Raw genomic sequence first — 22412 nt, forward strand, 5'->3', positions numbered from 1 at the left:
GGTCTCGGAGTGACTAATAAAACCGTGTGTGCTGTGCCTGGGTTTGTCCAGCAGTCAGGTTGCAAGGGAGCCAGTGCCAGAGACAGAAGCTGCATTGCCCGTCTTTGCTGTTCTCTTTTCTCCCCCGTTTGAGTGGGTTTGTCTTGTTTTGTCTTCAAGAAACAGGATCAGACTTTAGCAGCAGCAGCAGTTCCAGCCCATTTCAGCTAAGCCCATTTCACAAAGGACAGTTATTCCCGTCTTTAAGACCATCAAAAAGACTCTCAAATGGCAGGGGGAGGGGAGTGTTCCTTCTAAAAGCTCTCTCCGGCTAAAAGGGAATAAGGGACAATGTTAAGATACAAGCCTTATTTAACACCGTACATTTCAGAGGCTTTAATTATTGACTCTGGGCCTGCTTATTCCATTGAAATTAATGCAGCTGGGGGGTAGGAAGGTTGAATTCATTGGCGTGCGCAGGTGCTCAGCTCTTCTGGTGGAAGGTGCTAGAAAGGGGAAGGCTCGCGGTCTAAAACGTGGCAATGTTTGTTCTTTGCCTCCCTGCTGCCTCCTTGCCAAGCTTGTCACTGCGACCCGGTGGGCTCGGTCCGTGACGACTGTGAGCAGATGACCGGACTGTGCTCTTGCAAGACTGGCATCACCGGCATGAAATGCAACCAGTGCCCCAACGGAAGCAAGCTGGGGATGACGGGCTGCGAGAAAGGTGAGGCGAGGAAGCCACTTAGCCAGTGGCTCTTTTTCCTTGCGGAAGCAATCTTGGGTCAGTTGTGATGTACTGGCTAGCAGGTGCGCAGCTACCACTGCGTTCTGCTGACCCATTCCCACGTGTGGCATCGGTCGCCCCTTAGCGGCTGACCCGGAGAGGGGACCCAAGTCCGAGTGCTCATGCTACCATAGAGAATCTCTTTTCGCCCAACTGCCAGGCACTTATTTCTTTGGAGCAGCAGGTCCTGAGTCTGTTCCCATCCACAGCCTTGGTGTCTGTGCACCCACAGACTCGCAACAACAGATTGTCTCAGGCCTCTGAGCTTTAACCAGTTTGGAGGGGCCAGGCTAGAAGTCTGCCTTGTCATCCTCGGTGGGACCAGTTGAATCTTCGGACTAAGCTGGGCTTGTTTTGCATCCACGACCGGAGCAGAGGGACACCGTATATGTGTGTCACTCGTGTGTGCGTCTCTTTCCTTCCTCTCGCCCCCAGATCCCTCCGCGCCAAAGTCCTGCCGCGAGCTGAGCTGCGAGTTTGGGGCATCGTGCGTGGAGGTCAGTGGCTTTGCCCACTGCGAGTGCCCGTCCCCGCTGTGCGTGGAGGCCAACATGACCAAGGTAAAAGGAGGAGGCAGCCCGGTGGGGCTAGGGGCTAGACGCCAGGCACTCGTGCATTTAGCTGGCTCAGCCTTGCTGGTTTGGAGTGGGAGCGCGTGTGGGACTGAAGCCCGGCGTTTCTGCCGGCTGCAGGCAGGGCCGCTCTGCTCAGCGTGCAGAGAGAGATAGATGATGTTGCCAGCTGTCAAAGGAGCCCGTGGGAAAGGCCAGGATTTCTCTGATAGCCTCACACGGTGCCTCTGGGCTCCTCCTTTCAGGATTCCTCTCCTAGGGTCTCCTCCCAGCAGGAAGACACCAACAGGAGTCTCCCTGGCCTTCAACCCTTCGCTGACCATCTAAAGAGGGAGGTTTATTTTGCGTGTGGGGCCTGCATCATGGGTGGGGAGGAGAAACCCTTGTTTCAGGTGGGCTCTGCTTTACAGAGGGGATGCTGAGAGGAGGTGACAATCTCTCCAGCTGCCCCCACTCTCCCTTGCCCTTCCCAGGTCTGTGGCTCTGACGGAGTGACCTACGGTGATCAGTGCCAGCTGAAGACCATTGCGTGCCGGCAGGGGCAGGTCATCAAGGTGAAGCATGTTGGACAGTGCCATGGTGAGTCTCTCCCCTCTCTACCACTCCGGGCAGGCACGTTAGCCCGCTCCTCTCAGCATGACTAAGCACCTAGACAGTAACAAGGGGATAAGTACCGTTCAGCATGGATTGGCCAAGAACAAATCATGTCAAACCAGCCTAGTATCCTTCTTTGACAGGGTAACAAGCCTTGTGGAGAAGGGGGAAGTGGTAGTTGTGACAGATCTTGACGTTAGTAAGGCTTTTGATACTGCCTCACATGACCTTCTCATAAGCAAACTAGGGAAATGTGGCCTAGACGAACCTATTATAAGGTGGATGCACAACTGGTGGGAAAAGCCTACTCAGAGAGTAGTTATCGATGGTCAAGCTGGAAGGGCATATCGAGTGGTGTCCCATGGGGATTTGTCATGGGTCCAGTTCTATTCAATATCTTCATAAATGATTTTGGTAATGGTATAGAGAGTACATTTATAAAGCTTGCGGAGGATACCAAGCTGGGAGGGGTTGCAAGTGCTTTGGAGGACAGGATTAGAATTCAAAAGGATCTTGACAAACTGGAGAAATGGTCTGAAATAAATAGGATGAAATTCAATATGGACAAATGCAACGTACTCCACTTTGGAAGGAACAATCAATTCCACAAATATAAACGGGGGAATGACTGCTTGGGAAGGAGAACTGCGGAAAAGGATCTGGGGTTTATAGCGGTTCACAAACTAAATATGAGTCAACAATGGGATGTAGTTGCACAAGAAAAAAAAAAAGAGCAAACATCGTTCTGGGATGTATTAGCGAGAGGATTTGTAAGCAAGACACGAGAAGTCATTTTTCCGCTCTACTCAGCACTGATAAGGCCTCCACTGGAGTATTGTGTCCAGTTCTAGGCACCAGGCTTTGGGGAAAATGTGAACAAAGTAGAGAAAGTCCAGAGGAGAGCAAGAAAAATGATGAAAAATCTAGAAAACATGACCTATGAGGAAAGATTGAAAATCTGGGACTGTTTTAGTCTGGAGAAGAGAAGACTGAGGGGGGGACCTGATGATAGTCTTCAAGTACGTAAAAGGTTGTTACAAAGAGGAGGGTGATAAATTGTTCTCCTTATCCGCTGAGGAGAGGACAAGAAGCAATGGGCTTAAACTGCAGCAAGGGAGATTTAGGTTGTACATTAGGAAGACTTCCCAACTGTCAAGGTAGTTAAGCACTGGAACAAATTGCCCAGGGAGGTTGTGGAATCTCCGTCACGTCAGGTTTGTAAGAGCAGGTTAGACAAACAGCTGTCGGGGATGAGCTAGATAATACTTAGTCCTACCTCAGTGCAGGGACTGGACTAAATGACCTATTGAGGTTCCTTCCAGTCCTACATTTCTGTGATTTTTATTACGCCTCTGGGTGCAATCTCTGGCTGCCTCCCTCTTTCCCTCCCCCATAGACCCAGCCCTGCCTCCCAGAGATGAGATCCATGGCTCCTGTCCAATCCATCCCTCTAACTGCCTCCTCTTGCTGCTCTTTCAGAATCCATCACCCACATGAGTCACACCGTACAGCCACTTCCACTGCCCACACTGCCCCTGGACAAGCTCCTCCACCCGCCGCCTCTAAGGCTTACCACCCGGGCCCCCGACCCCACGGAGACAGCCACCAGTTCCCTGCTGTTCGAAGCCAGGCCCGTTCCTAGAAGCCAGCCTGCCACAGTACGGGTGACCACCGCCCGGCCGGCAACCACCCCCTGGACCACCCAGGGGATCCGCAGGACCACCATCCGCCCCCTCTCCACCGCTCCTGTGGTCCTGGCCACCCCCCCACCTGCGTACTCGGAGTCTGGCAGCGCAGAAGGCAGCGGGGACCCAGAACTGGGCAGCAGTGGGGACCAGGAAGCCAGCGGGGCTGGCTCTGCCGGTAAGTGCTCTCTGCTCTGGTTCAGTAGTCGTGTGGTGTCCAAGTCCCTGCTCCCACCACTTCTGCTTCCTCCTCAGCAGCTGTTCTTGAGCTGGCGCTGCCAAAACTACCCCAGCGCCAGCTCTCAGCTCCCAGCCCAGACCTCCTTGAAGGCTGGTCTCAGCATCTGCTTGGGGGAGGATTGGAGCTGTGAGACAGGAGGTGGGTGCTGGCGAAAGATGCTGCCTAGGCAGCCTGGGGGTGGGGAGGGAGGGTCTCCTTCAGCACAGGTAGGAGGCCTCTAGTCCCCCGTGCGGTATCACCAACCTGCTCCCTTGCTCACCTGCAGCAGGGGCCACCTCGTCGGGGGAGACGTCAGGCCAGTCTCCATGGCCCATTCAGCCCTGGGTTTCTCAGCACAGCAAGGGGGCTTTAGTAGTGAGGAGGGCTGCCTGCTAGCACCTGGAGAGTCACCTGCCCGTCCATCTCCCACAGGCCACCAGGGGTCTCTCGATGGGGGGCGGGGGGAGGGTCCTGCCTCTCACCGGGGCTGTGACAGGGCCCAGGGACTCCTGCCTCTCGCCGGGGCTGTGAGAGGACCAGGGGGTGGTGGTCCCACATCGTGATGGGGCTGGAGGGGGTCCTGCCTCTCACCAGGGCGGTAACATGCCCATGTGGCCCCTAATGCCATGTAGGGGAAGAGGAGCCGGAGGAGAGCCAAGTGACATCCACCCCCGCCGTTGAAAGAGCGACGTGTTACAACTCCCCTCTGGGATGCTGCTCGGATGGCAAGACGGCAGCTGTTGACGCAGAAGGAAGCAACTGCCCGGGTGAGTGTGGGCGCGACAGAAAACCTCTTGAGCTACAGCGAGCGACGGCTGGTGCGGGGAGCTGCTGCCCGCTTGTTTGGAGGGGTGTCTCTCTCCCAGATCTTCACTGGTAGCCTGGTAGCTGGAGGTGTAGGCGCTCGTTTTGCCCTACATAGGCCCACATGGCCTGGGACGATGGTACGTGAAATAGCCTGGTGTACTGACCTCCCAGGCCTGTGTCTTTGCCCAGGTTTTGAGGTGTGATGGGGGTGATTAGGGCTGATCTTGGTGGTAGCGAGGACAGGAGGGGGGCGCTGCCTGGGTTTCGATTTCGTCTCTGGCTAACGACCTTTTGGTTTGCGGCTAGCAGCCACAGCCGCTGGCTCAGTGTCTCTGACATGGCCGTGTTTGGGGTTATGGCCAAGGCGCCTGGGAGCTCCTCTTTCCATCGTGTTCTGCCCCCTGGCAGCAGGCACCGCTCTCACCAGTCGGTGCGGCTCCTCTCTCGCTGAGTGAGAGACTCTGTGAGTTTCCTTCTGAGCTTGTCCTGCGCCCAGAGGGCATGAGAGCTGGGGTGCACATCTCTGGAGCCCCAAGCACACGGTCCTGATATGGGCCCTTGTCGTCCTGCTCCTGAGCTTAGTAAACCAGGTCCCCTCCCCATGCACGTTCCAGGTGGGTTTCTCCCAAGGTTCTCCTTGTCGTCGTCCCCGACACTCCCTGCGGTGGGGTTTCCAGTTGGATGCCCCCTTCTCTTTTCGTACAGTACCCCCATCCCCATAAGGAGGAGCAGTCCCTCCATGTACTAACACCAGTCCCAGGAGGTTGCTTCCTGCAGCTCCCTGTGCACCCCCATGGGACTCTGTCCCGCTTTGCAGGGCTCCGTGCTGTTTCCGTCCCCTTCCTCTGATTTCTGGGTGGCTCGCTGGGATCCCTGCGGGAAGTGCCAGACCACAGATCCCCAGAACCTACAAACAGGCTCCCCGGTTCCCTCCCCCAGCCAGGGAATTTTCCTCGCCAGGGGTTCTGGTTCCCTATGGACTCCGTCAGCTGCCTCTGTGTCTTGCATGCACATGTCTGATCCTGCCTTATTGATTGTGTCCTGCTCTGGCTAACGTCTTTCTCTTGTTACCCAGCCGGTCCAGGGGGGCTGCTATCCGGGCCAGAGTTCAGAGGAAACCGTATGGTAAAAGCTGCCATCTCTAGCCTGGTTTTTGCCATCTGACCCACCTGCTCCAGCAACCTCAGATACTAATCCTCCATAGCCATCAAAACTAACCCAAGCCCTGGCACTACCCACACACTACCATCCACCCCCGCCAGGGACTGAACGCTCCGCTCAGCTGTTTGCTGCCAACCCCCTCCCAGCTAGCCGGCTAAACGAGTCTGTCTTGTTTCTTTTTGTTGCCCCTCCTTCCCGTAGCCACCAAGGTCTTCCAGGGAGTCCTCATCTTGGAGGAGGTGGAGGGCCAGGAGCTGTTCTACACGCCTGAGATGGCTGACCCCAAATCGGAGCTCTTTGGGGAAACGGCCAGGAGCATCGAGAGTGCGGTGAGCCTTGGCCCTGCATTTGGCGAAAGGGAGGAACTATCCTGCTTGGCTCAGAGTGTGAGGGTTAGGGATCCTTCCTTAAGCTGCTCTACGAGGGTAAATGTAACCTCACCCTGTGCAGCACGTGGGGAATAGAACTCGTGACTTCTGGCTCCAAGAACATACGCCTCTGACACGGGAGCTAACAGAGAAGCTCTCTTAACGGCTGCAAGTAACAGGGCTCATCTGTCTCATGAGTGGGCCGGGGGGGGGTCTCACACGCTGAGTGACGATGTGACAGACACATCCCTTCGGCACCGCCATGTGTCTACAAGCTACCTGGCTGTGGCAATGCCAGTGTTCCAGTGGCAACCCTTTTCTGCCCACTCCCCCCACGTGGGGCAAAGAGGCTAATGGAGAGACCTAGCACTGGAATGGGTCCAGAACACATTCACCAGGATGTGCTTTCCTAGGGCAGGCATGTTTGCGTAGCTATTGGTGTGCCCTTTTAACACATGGACATATTAGGACCAAAGCGGGGTGGGGTGTGTGGGGGGGAACTTCCCTAGTGGAACCTCTCCTTTGGGACACCCTTGTGTCCTTGCCCTCTGGCTGAGGAGAAAGAGTGCGGGGGCTCGGATCCAGCCTGGCTGAGGGCCAGATGGAAGGATGTGTTAAGGCATTGGGCTGGGACTCAGGGGATGCGCATGCAATTCCCAGTGCTGCTACAAACTCCCTGGGTGACCCTGGACAAGTTGCTCCAGCTCTCAAGGCCAGACTTTCAGAGGTATTTAGGTGCCTAAAGATGTAGCTAGGGTTTCAGCGGCGTATGGGAGTCGGGCACCGAACTGGCCTAGGTGCTTTTAAAAATGCCAGTAGGTGCCAATCTGCATGTTTCGGCACCGAAATACCGTAGTAAATCTGGCTCTCCTGTCTCCGTTCCCCGCCGGTGAAGTGAGCATACAGACCTTCCCTTTTCCCCACCCTTGTCTGTCTTGTCTCTTTACCGTCCATTGTGAGCTTGTCAGGCAGGGACTCTCTCTCCAAGTGTCTGCGCAGTGCCCGGCACGGGAGGGGAGGTGACGGGGATCTCGGACAGGGGTCTGTGTCGTGCCCAGCAAAACGGGGGCCCGATCTTGCTCAGGGGTCTGCACTTTGCCCAGCACAATGTTGGTGGCCTGGTCTCAGTCAGGGGGCTCTGCTCAGTGTCTGGCATAATGTGGGGAGGGAGTGGGGGGGTCTGTGCAGAACCTGGCACAAGGAGGGGCCCCCGATCTCCGTTGGGACCTGTAGCAGGCTAGTATAATCCTGCTGCTTCTATTCATAGTAAGCAGAGGCTCAGATGTGGAACCCAGTAGGTGGCGGCGGGGGTGGGAACAGGGACTGGTGGGCTTGGGTAGCCGGGCTCCGGAGGCTGAAAGGAGGTGGGGGCACCCTAACTCCAAGCCACCGTGGCCCCAGTCCGACTCCCTTGCTTTGTGTTTCTCCTCCTTGGCCAACCAGCTGGACGAGCTTTTCCGGAACTCCGACGTGAAGAGGGATTTCAAGAGCGTCCGCGTGCGAGACCTGGGCCAGAGCAGCGCGGTCCGCGTCATCGTGGAGTCCCACTTTGACCCAGGTGAGAGCTGCCCCGCGGGTCTCCGCCGATGCTCCCCGGCGGCGCCATCTGCCTGGAGGGGGTGGGAGAGCCGGGCGGCTGGAGCAGCCGCAAACCCAAGGAAATGACACGAGCCGGAGGGCAGGAAAGGGCCTCGTTAAAAACACCGAACGCCGGGTCTTTTGTTCAGCAAGTGCAGCAGGCGCGCCAGGGGGAGGGCTGCGGCGGGGAAAGGAATGAAAAGCATCGGGTGCTTCAAGGGGATGGCGTGAAAGGGAAGAAGGGTGGGAGCTACCCTGTCCTCACACTCTGCCTTTCCCTTCCTCCTCCGGGGTGTGAGCAGCCACCTCCTACACAGCGGCTGACGTGCAGAGGGCCCTGCTCAAGCAGATCAGGGCCTCCAAGAAGAGGCCTATCCTCGTGAAGACGCCTCAGGAGGAGCACATCAAATTCATGGACTTTGGTGAGCGCTTTGCACCCTCGCTCTGCCTGTGTCACTCGCTCTCTCTTGTCCTCCCTGCTTCTGTCCTCGGCTGGTCCTTGTCCTCTCCGGCAGGAGCCCGTCCGACGCACCTTGTCCTCCGGAGGACGTTTCAGCCGCAGAGACCGTAATGCTCGGCTTCGCCAGGGCGGCGCTGGTCTCCGGGTGTTCTGCCCAGCTTGGCTCCTTGGGAACCGCCAGGCTCCCTTAGCCTGAAAAATCACATCCGGACCCCAGTTCACTGTCAGGTCAGATCCTTGGCCAGCGTGAATCTGGGCAGCTCCCTTGAGTGCTGGTTTACACCAGCTTAGGGTCTGGCCCTTGTCTCCATTTCTTCTCCTACTGCCTGTGCCCGGAACAGAAACCCCCATGTTCTAATCTGCTCGCCCCCGCCACCAAAGGGGGTCTGCAGCCCCGGCCATCGTCCTGCCCCCTGCGCTCCCAGGAGGTTGGGTGCCATGTGATACTGCAGCGCAAGGGCTCAGGTGACAGGGCTTGATTGCCCACAAAATCGTCAAACGCCCCATCGCTGCTGTCGCCTGGTAACCGCGGGGCGAGGGGAGTCAGCTGGGCAGCTCCATGGGCCTGAACAATCGATTTCCTATTGATCTGCCAGAGAATAGCCAAGCACAGGCAAGTGTCGATGTCGCGTGCAGTTCAGTTTGATTAGGGAGCATATTTAGTGTGATTAGCACTGACGTACTCCAGTGACAGCCACTCTGCAAACACCCCAGAGAGGCTAGACAGCTGCCAGAGCCACCCACCTGCCAGCTCATGCAGCGAGTCTCCTGATCCCCCAGGAAGAGCTGTTAGTGGGAGGAGAAAGCTATGGGGAGAGAGGTGGCCATGGGAGAGGGGGTGGGTGGGCGGGTTGAGCCATGAGACTGACTTTTCTCCAGCTTTTCAATGCAGTGGAATAGATGGTTCTTCGGCCATCATCTCTTGTGATGGTTCATCCAGGCCCAATGGAGGGCAGAGGATGCTACTTTCTGAATGAACCAACCCTTGTAAGGCTCAGGATCAAGACTCAGCCCCACTGCAGCCCCTGAAAAACCATTAATCTCATGTTACAGGTGGGGAAACTGAGGCATGGGCAGGTAAATGGTCTAGCCCGAGTTCATTGTCAGTCCTAGGAATAGAACCCAGGAGTCCTGACTTCTAGTCCCCTGCTCTCATCGTTAGGCTCCCTCCTGGTGCGAGGAATAGAACCCAGGAGTCCCGACTCCTAGGCACCTCGCCTCTTTAACTTCTCTACCTCACTCTGAAAGCTGGGAATTGAACCTAGGAATCCGGAATCCCAGCCCTCTACCTTCCCCGGGGATGCCAGCTGGGTGCCAGATTCCTCCTGAGGACCAATCCACCCCTTGCTGTGTTCCAGACTGGATTCCCAGGCTGTTCACCACCACGACCACCACCACCACCGCCACCACCATGGCTCCTATCACCACCCGGAGGTTTACCGCCCCCACCGCTGCCCACGTCCTGCCCCCAGAGGCCATGGAGAGGCCTAGCACCAAGATGGCAGAGCCCGCCACCACCAGGAGACCCGCCACCAGCACCGTGCCGGCCACCACTTGGAAGAAGCCCACGCGCCAGCCCCCCGCCACCAAGAAGCCGGCCCGGCCCTGCGACTCCCACCCCTGCCTGCACGGCGGCACCTGCGAAGATGACGGGAAGGAGTTCACCTGCAGCTGCCCCGCGGGGAAAGGGGGCGCGGTCTGCGAGAAATGTAGGTGGCTCCCTGTCTGTGGGGAGCAGTGAATGAATGCCAGGGGGCCTGATTGTGAGGTGCTAAGCCCCAGGAGCCCTCAGTGACCCCAGCTGGAGATGGACGGGGGGCGGGGCGGGCACAGCCCCATGATTCCCAGTGAATAACAGTGATCCGGATTTGTGTTAGGCACAGCCAACTTGCACACGCAATGGGGTACCCAGACCAGGCAGTGTGTGCGCAAATGACTGCAATTAGCCATTTGCATGCACAGTTGTGCGTGCATCATGCAGGACAAACACCTGTCTGGAATGGTCTAGTTATGACGTAGTCCTGCCTTGAGTGCAGGGGACAGGACTAGACGACGAATTGGCCGCTCATTGTCTTTTGCAAATCAGGCCCAAATTGAAAACCATCTCCCTCTTCATCCCCTCTGCCCCCACAACAGCACTGCAGGCTGGAGGAGGCTAGAAATGCCACACTGGAACAGGCCAGTGGTCCCTTTAGCCCCATGTCTTGCTTCTGTTCAGAACAGGAGTGACACTCCCTGTGCAAGGCACCTCCTTAGAAATACGACAACCTTAGTAAGGGGACGCATCTGGCAGTCATTTCTTCCTGACCCCAGGCAGTGATGCACTAGTGCCCTGCCGCATGAGGATTGTGAGCTCTGGGCGGGTCATACCAGCTAGTGGAATATGCTGTTCTCAGTCTCAGAGGCCAATGAACGCTGGGTACAGTCTAGCACAGTGACAGTGCAAAGTGTTTTCTCATACCACAAGTGGATGCACCTGGGTGGTTCAGGACCTATCCCCCAGCACTCTGTGCTGCTCATCAACCTACTCCAAACTGGCTGCATGCTGCAGTCGAAGCTGTTCCCGTTCGCTGACAGCCCAGAATGGCAAATCCGTGTCGGGCTGGGGTGCAGGATGGGACTGTAAAGTGTTGATTCCTGGAAATTATTGCCCCTAATGCCGGAAGCTGAGGCTTTCAAAGCCGCTTTTGCATGTGGATGTCCAGGCCTGTTAATGTTAATGGGAACTGGCCCTCCAGATCCCTTTGAAAATCTCAGCTGCACTAAAGAAGAGCGGGGGTGATAAATGTAGCTCTATCATGTGGGATTCAGGGAGAAGAGAGAAAAATGCTCCGGAGGCTGGAGGGGCTGGGTTATGAGGAATGGTGCACGCAGCTCGGGGGGACGGGGTAGCTCTCTGAGTGTGTGAAAGGCATCTCCGACCCGGAGGGAGGAGGAGAATTGAGGGGCACCCGCATGGGTCTAGCTGGGAGCAAAGGGGTGAAATCGAACAAGAGGCAACGTGAGGTAAATATCTGGGGGGTAATGGTAACAGCGAGATTTAAAAGGCTGTGGAGTCATCGCCCTATGGGGGCCCCATCACTTGGGGGTGTTGAGCAGTAGGCTGGGTAAATGACCCGGGAGGATGGCGTAGGGGACCGATCCCATAATGACCTGGGGTGGGGCGGGTGAGGCCTAGCATGCCCTTTCCATCTCTGCCCCCTTCCCACGGGTGTGCAGGGAGGGTGGTGCTCTCGGACTCACATCAGGGGTTGTCTCTCTCCCACCTCGCCCCGTCCTCTTTCCGTCTGTGCTCACAGCCATCAGGTACTTCATCCCCGGCTTCGGCGGGAAGTCGTACCTGGCCTTCAAGATGATGAAGGCCTACCACACGGTGCGCATCGCCATGGAGTTCCGGGCCTCCGAGCTCAGCGGGCTGCTGCTCTACAACGGGCAGAACCGGGGCAAGGACTTCATCTCCCTGGCGCTGGTCAACAGCTTCGTGGAGCTCAGGTGGGTGCCCCTAGCCATCAGCCTGGGCCCGTCCCCCATCGGGGGTTACTCGGCGGGGAAGGGAGAGGAGCAGCCTGGCAGCGTGCGCAGGGACCCAACTCCCCTGGACGTTCCATGGGTTGCTCAGTCATTGAAAGCACAGATTCATCTGTCCCTTTTTACCATGCAGGCCCCTCTGTCCAGGGTGCCTCCCAGCCACGAGCTCTCCGCAGAGCCTCGCCAGCTCCCAGCTCTCCAGGTCACCCGACTGCAGCTGAACAGCCGTCTCTTTACACCTGGCCCAGCGAGGTTTTGCCTCCTACAGGAACACCCCTTTGGGGGCTGATGGGATGCAAAGCACTGGACAGCTACAGCAGCAGGGGTCTGAACCCAGCCTGATCCAGGGGCTGGAGTGGTGGGTGGGAGAATGGGGCGTTAGTGATCCAGTTGTTAAGATCAGAAGGACCAAAAAATAAAAAGGGTCTTGAAGGAAACAAACACTTCTGCAAAAAACAAAAACAAAAAAACAGCAAAACCCAATGAAAGCATTTGATTTTCAAAACCTGAACATTTTTGGGGTGTTGATTTTGGGAGTTTGTGCTCCTCCCCCTTTTCTAGTCCCCGTTTTCTACAGGAAAAGGATGGAGAGAAAGAAGAATCCAAAAATCAAACCTTGTATGTGTTGTGGGTTACAAAAGCCAACATGAAAATTCTGTTTGAAATGAAAAAGTGGCCGGGGGGGCTGCAGATTCTGGACAGTTGTGTGCATGGGGGGGTCTTTGGGGAGGCCTATGTAATGAGTCCAATTTGCCTACCCTAAGATTCCAGAGCCTGTCTGGTGTGTACGAAGATCACATCACCCACCACTGAAATGCAGCCACCTCTGTGATGGGAAGTGGCAGCTGGGATGTGGTTGCAGCATGTAATTGACAAGCTGTCCCGGCACCACTTTTCCTGCAATAGCCACGGCGCCACCCCAAACCCACTGCCCCCCTCCTCCATTTCAGGTTCAACACAGGATCCGGTACAGGCGTCCTCACCAGCAAGGTGCCCGTGGAGCCTGGCAAGTGGCACCAGCTGGTGGTGAGCCGGAACCGCCGTAGTGGCACGCTGTCGGTGGACTGGGAGCCCCATGTGAACGGGGAGAGCCCGAGCGGTACTGACGGGCTGAACCTTGATACGGATCTGTTCGTCGGAGGGGTGCCGGAAGACCAGATGACTGTGTGAGTAGTAGGGGAAGCTAAGTCTGCCCGTAGAACTGCTGCTCCCAGGGTCCTAGCGCTTTCTGCTGGTGGCTTCTGGCAGTGCAGCCGTAGAGGGAAAGTGCGGGGTTGAGGCCAGCACTGGAGTCCTCTTGGGAGCAAAATCTGGGGTGGTCTCAGAGCTCAGGGGGCTGGGGGAGCCCCTTCTCCCGGGCAGAGGGGGGAGCGGGTTTGGAGGGGAGGGTCCTGGCCTGGAGTCTCTGCAAATGAGCCCAGCCAAAGCCAGGCTACTAGCGCAGCCGCCACACGGCCCGTCGCGCCCTGGCCCCGCTGTCTCTCCTGAGCACTGCCCTCCCGTCCTTTCAGGGTGGCAGATCGCACGTCAGCCACTGCCGGCCTGAAGGGCTGCATCCGCCTGCTGGACGTGAACAACCAGATGTACGACTTGCGGGAGAAGGGCAGCGACGTGCTGTACGGCAGCGGGGTGGGCGAGTGCGGGAACAACCCCTGCCACCCCAACCCCTGCCACCACGGCGCCATCTGCCACGTCAAGGAGGCCGAGATGTTCCACTGCCAGTGTCTCAACGGCTACACAGGTGAGAAGCTGGGGGAGTGACACCGGGCGGCAGGGCATCCCTGGGGGTGGCCCAAATCACGAGTCCCCTTCGCCCACCCTAAGAGATCCCACGCTTAGGTGATCGTGTCCCCACCTGCTGCTGGAATGCAGCCACCTCTAGGGCGGGACGTGATGGCTGAGTAGCAGTGCACAGCAACGGTGCCCAGTTGGAGGTGAATCCTGAGACCAGGAGCCCGGAGTTAATACTCAGTTGCTCTTACACAAAAATATATGCCCATAAGTCAAGGCCTTTTGGGTTTTCCTTGACCCAGAAGACAGACCCTCCAGCAGCTTGGCCTGCCCCTAGTGCCAGGCAAGGACATCAGTCCATTGCTGACCCAGCCAGTGCAGCCTGCCCCCAGGTGGATCCGTTAGAGGGAGGCTACAGGGACCGGAAACATTCCTCCCCGGTGCACACACATCTGATTGTACGTGAGCCCAGAGCTTCCAGCCTCACCCCGGCTCCGAGACCCCTCCCTGATGCGCTGCTTTTCTCCCCTAGGTCCCACCTGTGCCGACGAGAGGAACCCGTGTGACCCCAGCCCGTGCCACGTCTCTGCCACCTGCCTGGTGCTGCCCGAGGGAGGCGCCAAGTGCGAGTGCCCCATGGGGCGGGAAGGGGAGTTCTGCGAGGCAGGTGGGCTGCGATGGGCCTGGCGTGTGAGGGGAGGGTCTCTGTGTGAGGGGCACCCGCCCCCCCAGGCTAAGGGCTTCCGGGGCACAGACCCAAGTGGCTTCTCCTCTTCCCATCTCACCCCCTCTTGTTTTGTGACTCAGTGACGGAGCAGGACCGGACCCGGCCCTTCCTCCCGGAGTTCAACAGCTTCTCCTACCTGGAGCTGAGCGGGCTGCAGACCTTCGGGCGGGAGCTGCAGTAAGTGTGTTTCTCGGCCACAGAGAAGCCAGCAGGGAGGAGGAGGGGAAGTGTGAGAGGGAGGTACAGGGATGGGGAGGGGACTGAGGACTGTTCCTAAGAGGTGGGGGAGGGGGGTTGGTCTCCTCCCCCCCTGTGACCCATTCTTCCCACACTGCTAAGTGGCAGGGGGCCCCGGGATGGAAAGGACCCTCATGCAGATAGCCACAGCTGAGCCGTCGGGCCCAGGGAGACCAGAGGCCCTCGGGGCTGGGGGAGGAGGAAGCTGGCCCGTCTGCTGGCCCCGCTGTGTGGCTGAGCAGAGGACACTGCTGCCCAGGGCTGTCAGGCTGGCTCCTCTTAACCTCTCCGGTGGCGGCAGAGACCTTGCGGTGCAGCCCCTCCAGCGGGGACGAAGGGAGAGACTGTGCCTGGGCCTCGCGTGGCAGTAGCCTGGGGCGGCTGGTTGGGAGGGCGGCACTCATGCTCTCTCTCCCTCAGGGACAAGATGTCCATGGAGATCGTGTTCCTGGCCAGGAACCCCGGCGGCATGATCTTCTACAACGGGCAGAAGACGGACGGCAAAGGGGACTTTATCTCTCTGGCCTTGCACAATGGCTACCTGGAATATAGATACGACCTGGGCAAGGGGGCAGCTGTGCTCAAGTACGTGCCCCATGGCTGCTTGGGGGTGGGGGTGGGGGGGTTGAGGTTCCACTTTGGGCTCTCCAAGTGGGTGGGAGAGCGCCCCCTATGGAGGGGGCATTGCCTCGCCAGAACAGGCCCCTAGCCCTGTTAGCTGCTGGGGAGGCACAGAAGGGGACCAAGGAATAGGAAGGACCCCTTGGCTCTGGCCCCTCGCTCGTTGGTTTGTGGTGCTCCTCCAAGGAGCAGGGGGAGTGGGAGTGAAAACCGCCAGGCAGCGTTCCTCTTAGCAGGCACCGGGGCCAGACCCACCGCAGGTGGAGAGTGGAAGGTGAGGCAGATCTGCATTAGCCCGAGCTTTAAGCAGCGGGCACGGCCCCTAAGCAAAACCCCAGTGGGGTGGTTGGATCTAGTAGCCAGAATGAACAGGGCTCACTTTAATCGGGTAACCACGCCCCAGCTCATCTCCGGTCCCGCTGATTCTGGCCGTGATTCCCAGACCCAACGGCGATCGTGTGCCAGCACCAGGAGAGGAGACTGGTTTGTCCTGGAGATACATAATGTGGCCCTTTCACCAGAGAGCCGTTACTACTTGTGTACAACGTGCCTCCGCTGTCAGACTCCTCCGCCAGCTTCTGGGAGGGGTTGGGGTTCTGCCCACGAGGCAGCCGTGGGGTTAAATCGGTCTCCCTCGGTGCTTGCTCATCTTCCACGTTAATAATACCGGGCCGGATCCTTAGCTGGTGGGAGTCAGTACAGCCCAGCTGATGTCAATCCAGCTCCATCGATGTAGGGCAGCTGAGGACTGAGCCAGTTGAGTCCAGTGCTTGTCACAGACTGGAGCTTCCCTGGGAAGATTGACTGACACATCTCGAAACACTGATGGGCTCCACTACTACAAGGCAGGGTGTCGAGGGGGGAGGGAGCGGCTTGGACGTGTCACAGGGAATTGTGCCTGCTGCGTTTCACCAGCGCGCCCAGCAGTGTGGGGTGAGCCGAGCCCCATTCAGTACTATGGGATGTTGCAGCCAGCTGTTCTGATGGCTGCAGGACAAAAGCCAGGGACGGCTGGGCTATTTCTCTGCCTCTCTGCTGATTCCTCCAGCTGGGCCATCTCCTGTGTGTCGTTGCTGGTTGAGTCTTGGCGGCTCCTCCCTTGACACACAGCTGGAAGGATGGTCTAGTGGAGAAGGCACTGAACTTCAGGCCAGGAGACCTTCCCACCTCTACCACAGCCTCACTTTGTGGCTTTGGGCCTGTCGCTTGGAGCCAGATTTCTCAAAGGTATTTCAATTCCTAAAGATGCAGAGAGGCACCTAACGAGGTTTTCAAAGGTGCCCAGCCCCGTTAGGTGCCTGACGCCTTGGGTGCTCCCACACAGTGCTTGTGTTCATTTTTAGGAACCGAAACTCCTTTGAAAATCTGGTCCTTAGCAGCCTAAGCCCTGTTCACTTCCATTGAGACTCTCTGGCTTCTCAATGCTTTCTGAAAATAGGTGTTGGCACTCTTAAGCAGCTGAGGGCCAGAGTGCAACATAGCTAGGCACCTGCATGCCTTCTTTTAAAAATCTGGCCCTTAGGCGCTTTTGAAGATGTCCCCCTGTGGCCCTCAGTCCCCCCCATCTGTAGAATGGGGAGCAGAATCCTTCCTGTCTCCTGCCCTTGACTAAGCTCCTTGGGGCAGGGCCTGTCACTCCCTTAGCGTGTCTACACTGCAGCCAGAGATATGATTGCAGCATGTGCAGACGTACCCGGCCTCGCTTTGCTCTAGCTTGTTCCCATAACAGTGCGCGGTGTCCAGCGCAATGGAGCCCTGGCCAGGGGGTGCTCCCATATTGCAAATAGGACATACCAGCCAGCACAGTCCGTTCTGCCCCACCCCGCCCGGTGCATCTGTTGGATGACTTTCACCCTAGCTGTGTTTTCCCCCCCCCTTTCTTCCTTGCCAAACCCCATAACCAGGAGCAAGGAGCCAGTCCCTCTGAACACCTGGATTAGTGTGTCGCTGGAGAGGAACGGGCGCAAGGGGGTGATGCGGATTAACAACGGCGAGAGGGTGATGGGAGAGTCACCGGTAAGTTGGCAAGCCAGTGAGAGCCTAGCCGGAGATGGTCCTCACCCCCACCAAACCTGACACAGCCTATCCCGGACTACTTTGTACCAACCCCACTGATTACAGGGAGACCCACAGGGAAGCCAAGCCAGGGGAACAGCGAGAGAGGCAGATCTCTCTTAGAGGAGCCAGCTGGGGCCTCTGCAGCTTAGACAGGCTGCAAACGCACGCCTTTCACAAGCGAAGCGAGTTGAATGGTTCTCAGCCCCAATCATTATTGAGTGGGCATTTTTCCACTTCACACAACTGGCCATGCCTAGTACCCTGTGCTCGGAGCGGAAGGAGAGCATGGGAAACCCAGGGAGCAGTGGGGAGGGATGGGGCACCATGCGGCAGGTCTGAGGTACCTTTGCAGAGCTACTGGAGTGAAAATTACAGATACAGGCATAAATATATTGGCACATGAAGAGAAGGGTGGTTTTTGTAAAGTAATTCCCTTCTCTACGTGTGCCAGTTTATTTCTGCCTGTATCTGTAATTTTCACTCCATGCATCTGAAGAAGTGGGGTTTTTTTTACCCACGAAAGCTTATGCCCAAATAAATCTGTTAGTCTTTAAGGTGCCACCGGCCTCCCCATTGGTTTTGTGGTACAGTCTCGCACGGCTACCCCCTCGGATACTTTGCAGAGCTGTGGCATAAGCTGTCCCCGGGCTGGATTCTAGCCCCAGAGCTCAGACCCTCACTTAGCTGTCCTGGGTGACTAGGGGAATGCCTCCTCCCTGTCAGAGCAGGTCCACTCTTCTTTTCTACCTTTCTTCTCCTGCTCGCCCCACCTGGGGAGCTGGCAGCCCCCTTGGCAAGAGGAACATCCCTGATTCCCCAGACACTCACTCTGTGGGTTGTGTCCAGTCAGGCACCCACAGCTGCAGATCCCTGGCTGGGTGCAGCTGCAGGTACATGGCCCTTCCTCCACTGGGGTGTAGTGTTAGGGCCAGATCCTGGCTTTGAGAGCCTTTCCTGGTGCTCTGGATGAAGAGCCAGACAGCGCTTTTCAGGGGGAAAGAAAATTGAGTCATTAAAAGCAATTACCATGATCCCACAGATGTCAGCAAATCTGTCCCCACTCTCTCCGCTCCGCTTTCAACCTGGCAGCTTCATTTTTCTTGTTTCTCTCTCCCGCTCCCCTCTACGCTTCTCCCATCTCCCTACAAACAGCCCCACTCACAGCAGGTTAGACACTGACGTTCTAACCCACACTGTGGATGCTTTCTGCCCCCTTCCTTTCCTCATCCCCGACCTCACCTTTCCCCAGTGAGTGGTTGCTTTTTCCAGCATCCCTCCCCTTGTATCAGGGAGCGATGATCCTGAACTTTTTCTGAGAGAAGATCCACTCCAAGTGCTGGTAAACATGCCCCTACGCACGGAATGCAGACTTTCGGATGAAATGAGCGAGGCTTTGTTTTCCACGGATGGCGTCAGGCACAAGTGCCCTGGTCTTGCGTGCACACGCTATTCCCAGGGGAGGAGCTGGGACAGCAACCCCAAGCTCTCTTCTCCCAAGCAACGGAGAAGTTTCTAAGAATGAAGGATATAAACCTTCCAGTGAGAGAGTCTTTGGTACTGAGGGAAACCTCATCCGGTTTGATTGCCTGCTTCGCTTTGGATGCTCTCCTGACATCCACTTATTACCAGAGTCATCTGGGTTTAAACTAAAGATGGGGCCGAGTCTCAGGGCTTGGAGCTGACCTTTCATAGGCCTCAAGGGAATTGAGTATGGGTGGTCCATGCCCGCCTGTAGTATAGGCTGGGTAGTCCATGCCCATCAGGACTTAGACTACAGCTTAGAGGCAGTGGGCTGTGCCCAGCTGTAACTTAAAGCAGGGCATTGTTCCCTCTCCACTGTGCAGTCAAGTGGCTGGATTTGTGCCCTCCTTTGTGAGCTCCGTTAAAACGTGGGACCATTAGGCACCTGCAGCAGGACGAGAGCGCTTGGATTCCCCCAACACCGCTCTCTCCTCGATAGCAAAGGGGACGCAGGGTGCCCAGGGCTGTCTGATTTCCATAAATGCTCCTTTTAGTCCCTTTTCCAGCTTCCTTTGGTATTAAAGTTGCCCTTTTTAAAGCAGCGTTTCGCCTGGCAGGACAGCAGCACTGTCTGCCACTCCATTCTGCATCTTCCCTGTCTTAATTGCCTGCTAACGAGGGAATGGACATTAGCCAATGTGCTTGCAGCCCTGCGTGCTATGACGGAACCCCACTGATCTCCTGTTTCTCTCTTTCTCTCTCCCTTTTGATTTTCATTCGTATTTTTCCCTCCCCTGCTGTCTGGATTTCAGAAATCCCGTAAGGTAAAGATAAGTATAACCCACCGTGCTTCCATCTCATATGCCATCCACATGTTTTATGTTCCTCCATTCAAACCCAAGTGATCCATGCTCGTCTCCATCCGCCCACCCTCTCCGTCGGACCAGCCCCCACCTGGTTTCTGTAGACTAGACACCATTTTTGTTTTTTTTCCTTCTAATTTCAGCAAGTTCTATTTGATTTCGACACATTTCAGTAATCTGGTCATTCCTTCTTGTTTTAACTCTGCAAAGTGTTAGCTAGTGATTAATATAACCTCGTCTTGGCCGGCCGGGCAGCAAATTTCCACTGCTGCATTGTGAATGATCAATGTTGTTAAGCTGCCCACTGTGGGCTTTATGGTGACAGCAAGGATAGAACTCAGATCCTCCTGCTCTGAGACCTCAAACTCCTGCTGTGCGAACTAAAAGAGACTCTCCCTATAGTTATTTGCTATTTGGGGCCTATGACACACAAGTGATCAGTTCTGATCCTGTCCAGGAGGGGGCAGTGGGGACACACATGCCCTAACCAGAGCGTATCAGTATTTATTTACAGTAGAACCTCAGAGTTATGAACATCTCAGGAATGTCTCTGCTGCTGCCTGATTGCGTACTTCTGGCTCCAAATGAGGTGTGTGGTTGACCGGTCAGTTCGTAACTCTGGGGTTCTACTGTATTTGAAGTCTCAGGTCACAAACAGACCTAGAGGCCTCCAGTCTCCAGAGCAATCTATCCGGTACCTTCATCAGAACTGAATTCATTTGAAATCCCTTCCTTTTTGCTGGCATGTAAGAACGTGGCAGTCGGACTCAGGGGGAGCGTAGCTCAGACACACCCTGTTCCTGCAGGTACCCCGCTTTCCCCCAGCCCTTTCAATCCCAGACCCTGACTTGCTGCCGATGAGCATAGAGCACCTCTCCAGCGCCGCGGCATGAATGCTGGGCTCACCTCCACACGGTGCATGTTCTCCATGCGGCATCCCTAGGCACTGGTGGCCCACAGAGCAAATCTGGCTCTGGAAAGACTTGTCATAAAGTTACCCAGCCAGAGCAGTGGCTGGAGCCTGGCCAGACGCCTGGTTTGCTGTGTGGTCTAACAAGCAGCTCAGCAAGCCCCAGCTATCTCAGCTGCGCAGGTTCTGCTGCGCCAGGGATTGCCAGTGCAGGGCAAGGAGCGAATCCAGTAGCATGAGTTCCAGGCTCGGCTGTACCATTCCTCCGTCTGTAAAAAGACAGGCAATCATTCTTCCTTGCTGGGAGGCACCATTTATTATTGTGGCACTAGGACCATAGGAAACCTCTCAATAAGGAGAGAACGAACCAGGGGTGGGGTGGGGAAGGTTGGCCAAAAAAGCTGTGTTCTCAGCTGTAGCATTTAAGAGCGGCCAGCAGAGGGCGGTAGCAGTGCATGGGAGAGGAGGGCAGGGTTGCCGATTTTGGCTGGACGTATTCCTGGAGGTTTTAATCGCATGACATAATCTTTAATTAAAGATTCATCTTTAATTCCTGGGGACTCCAGGACAACCCTGGAGGGTTGGCAACCCTAGAGGAGGGTGACCCTGTAGGTCCATGGGGAGATGGTATTTTTTGGAGGGATGTTGAATTCTTCCCTGTAATGTTCGCCCTTTGTGTGTCTGCCCCCAATGAGGGGGTCTCTTCCCTTGGGTGAGGGATTGTTGGCTTCAGTCAGGGTGGGGAGGGGGCTGATGTCTCCTCCTTCCTATCAGGCCAGGCCCTTGAGCTGCGCTAAATCCCCGTCTCCATCTCGAGCCACCTTCCCTGGCTCCTGCCAGTCCACACAGGGCAGCTGATGCAGCCAGTGCCCCACTTGCCTCCCTTGCTAGGCTGCAGGGTTGGGCCATTCACTCTCCCCCTCCGCATCCTGGTCCCAGGTTCACCTTTCACCCTCTTCCCCCGCCCCCAGGTTCCTCACACCTCCCTGAATCTGAAGGAGCCCCTCTACGTGGGGGGAGCGCCCGACTTCAGCAAGCTGGCTCGCGCCGCGGCCATCTCCACCGGCTTTGACGGAGCCGTGCAGAGGGTAAGGCTGCTGGTTGTGGGTTCAAGGGGAGCCCTGTGCGGGCATCCGGCAGGGAGGACCCAATGGTTGGCAGCCCTTCCGTCCCTGGTACCCCACTGTGACACCATTGTATGTCACAGGAGCCTTAGGACAGGCCAGGGGGCACATTTTGCAGCATGGTGATGCATGCTCAGCCAAGAGGTAGCAGCATTGGGCGGGGGAGGGCAGGGCGTGTTCTTGAGGGTCATGCCAGGGGGCATACCAGGCTCAGGGAAGTTCATTCTAGGGCAGGAGTGGGCAACCTGAGCCTGAAAAGGAGCCAGAATTTACCAATGGACATTGCCAAGGAGCCACAGTAGTATGTCAGCAGCCCCCCATCAGCTCCCCCATCCCCACACCTCCCAATCAGCTGTTTCGTGGTGTGCAGGAGGCTGGGGGGGGCGGAGGAGTGAGGGCATGGCAGGGTGAGGGGAGGGGGCAGAAAGGGGTGGAATGGGGGCAGGGCCTGTGGCAGAGGCAGGGGTTGAGCAGTGAGCACCCCCCGGCACACTGGAAAGTTGGCGCCTGTAGCTCCAGCCCCGGAGTCGGTGCCTGGACAACAGTGGCTCTCAAACTTTTGCACTGGTGACCCCTTTCACATAGCAAGTCTCTCAGTGCAACCCCCCTTATAAATTAAAAGCACTTTTTTGTATGTTTAACACCATTATAAATGCTGGAGGCAAAGTGGGGCTTGGGGTGGAGGTTGACAGCTTGTGACCCCCCGCCCCCATGTAATAACCTCGTAACCCCCTGAGGAGTCCCAACCCCCAGTTTGAGAACCCCTGCTGTACAAGGAGCCGCATATTAACTTCTGAAGAGCTGCATATGGCTCCAGAGCCACAGGTTGGCCACCCCTGTTCTAGGGAGTGATGAGCTGCATTTCCATGTCCTTCCTTCCTGGGATGGACCCTGTACGTACCCTCCTTTCTTTGTGCCCACCCTCCCTCCAAACCCCAGCTGGG

General features: G+C 56.7%; 1 protein-coding gene across 6 annotated transcripts in view; it reads left to right on the plus strand.

Moving 5' to 3' along the window:
• AGRN (agrin) overlaps window positions 1–22412 on the plus strand; it is a 244154-nt gene that overhangs the window by 206565 nt on the left and 15177 nt on the right. For all 6 annotated transcript variants that reach the window (XM_039509023.1, XM_039509025.1, XM_039509026.1 and 3 more), the window contains 17 exons: window positions 560–703; window positions 1199–1323; window positions 1809–1914; window positions 3409–3792; window positions 4467–4601; window positions 6004–6131; window positions 7614–7728; window positions 8051–8170; window positions 9567–9917; window positions 11508–11700; window positions 12687–12902; window positions 13248–13477; window positions 14000–14134; window positions 14275–14371; window positions 14852–15016; window positions 16957–17068; window positions 21316–21432. In XM_039509023.1, the coding sequence (XP_039364957.1) occupies window positions 560–703; window positions 1199–1323; window positions 1809–1914; window positions 3409–3792; window positions 4467–4601; window positions 6004–6131; window positions 7614–7728; window positions 8051–8170; window positions 9567–9917; window positions 11508–11700; window positions 12687–12902; window positions 13248–13477; window positions 14000–14134; window positions 14275–14371; window positions 14852–15016; window positions 16957–17068; window positions 21316–21432 (2873 nt within the window). The remainder of the gene's footprint in view (window positions 1–559; window positions 704–1198; window positions 1324–1808; window positions 1915–3408; window positions 3793–4466; window positions 4602–6003; window positions 6132–7613; window positions 7729–8050; window positions 8171–9566; window positions 9918–11507; window positions 11701–12686; window positions 12903–13247; window positions 13478–13999; window positions 14135–14274; window positions 14372–14851; window positions 15017–16956; window positions 17069–21315; window positions 21433–22412) is intronic.

Source organism: Mauremys reevesii, linkage group 21 (genome assembly GCF_016161935.1).
Source record: "Mauremys reevesii isolate NIE-2019 linkage group 21, ASM1616193v1, whole genome shotgun sequence".
Lineage (NCBI taxonomy): Eukaryota > Metazoa > Chordata > Testudines > Geoemydidae > Mauremys > Mauremys reevesii.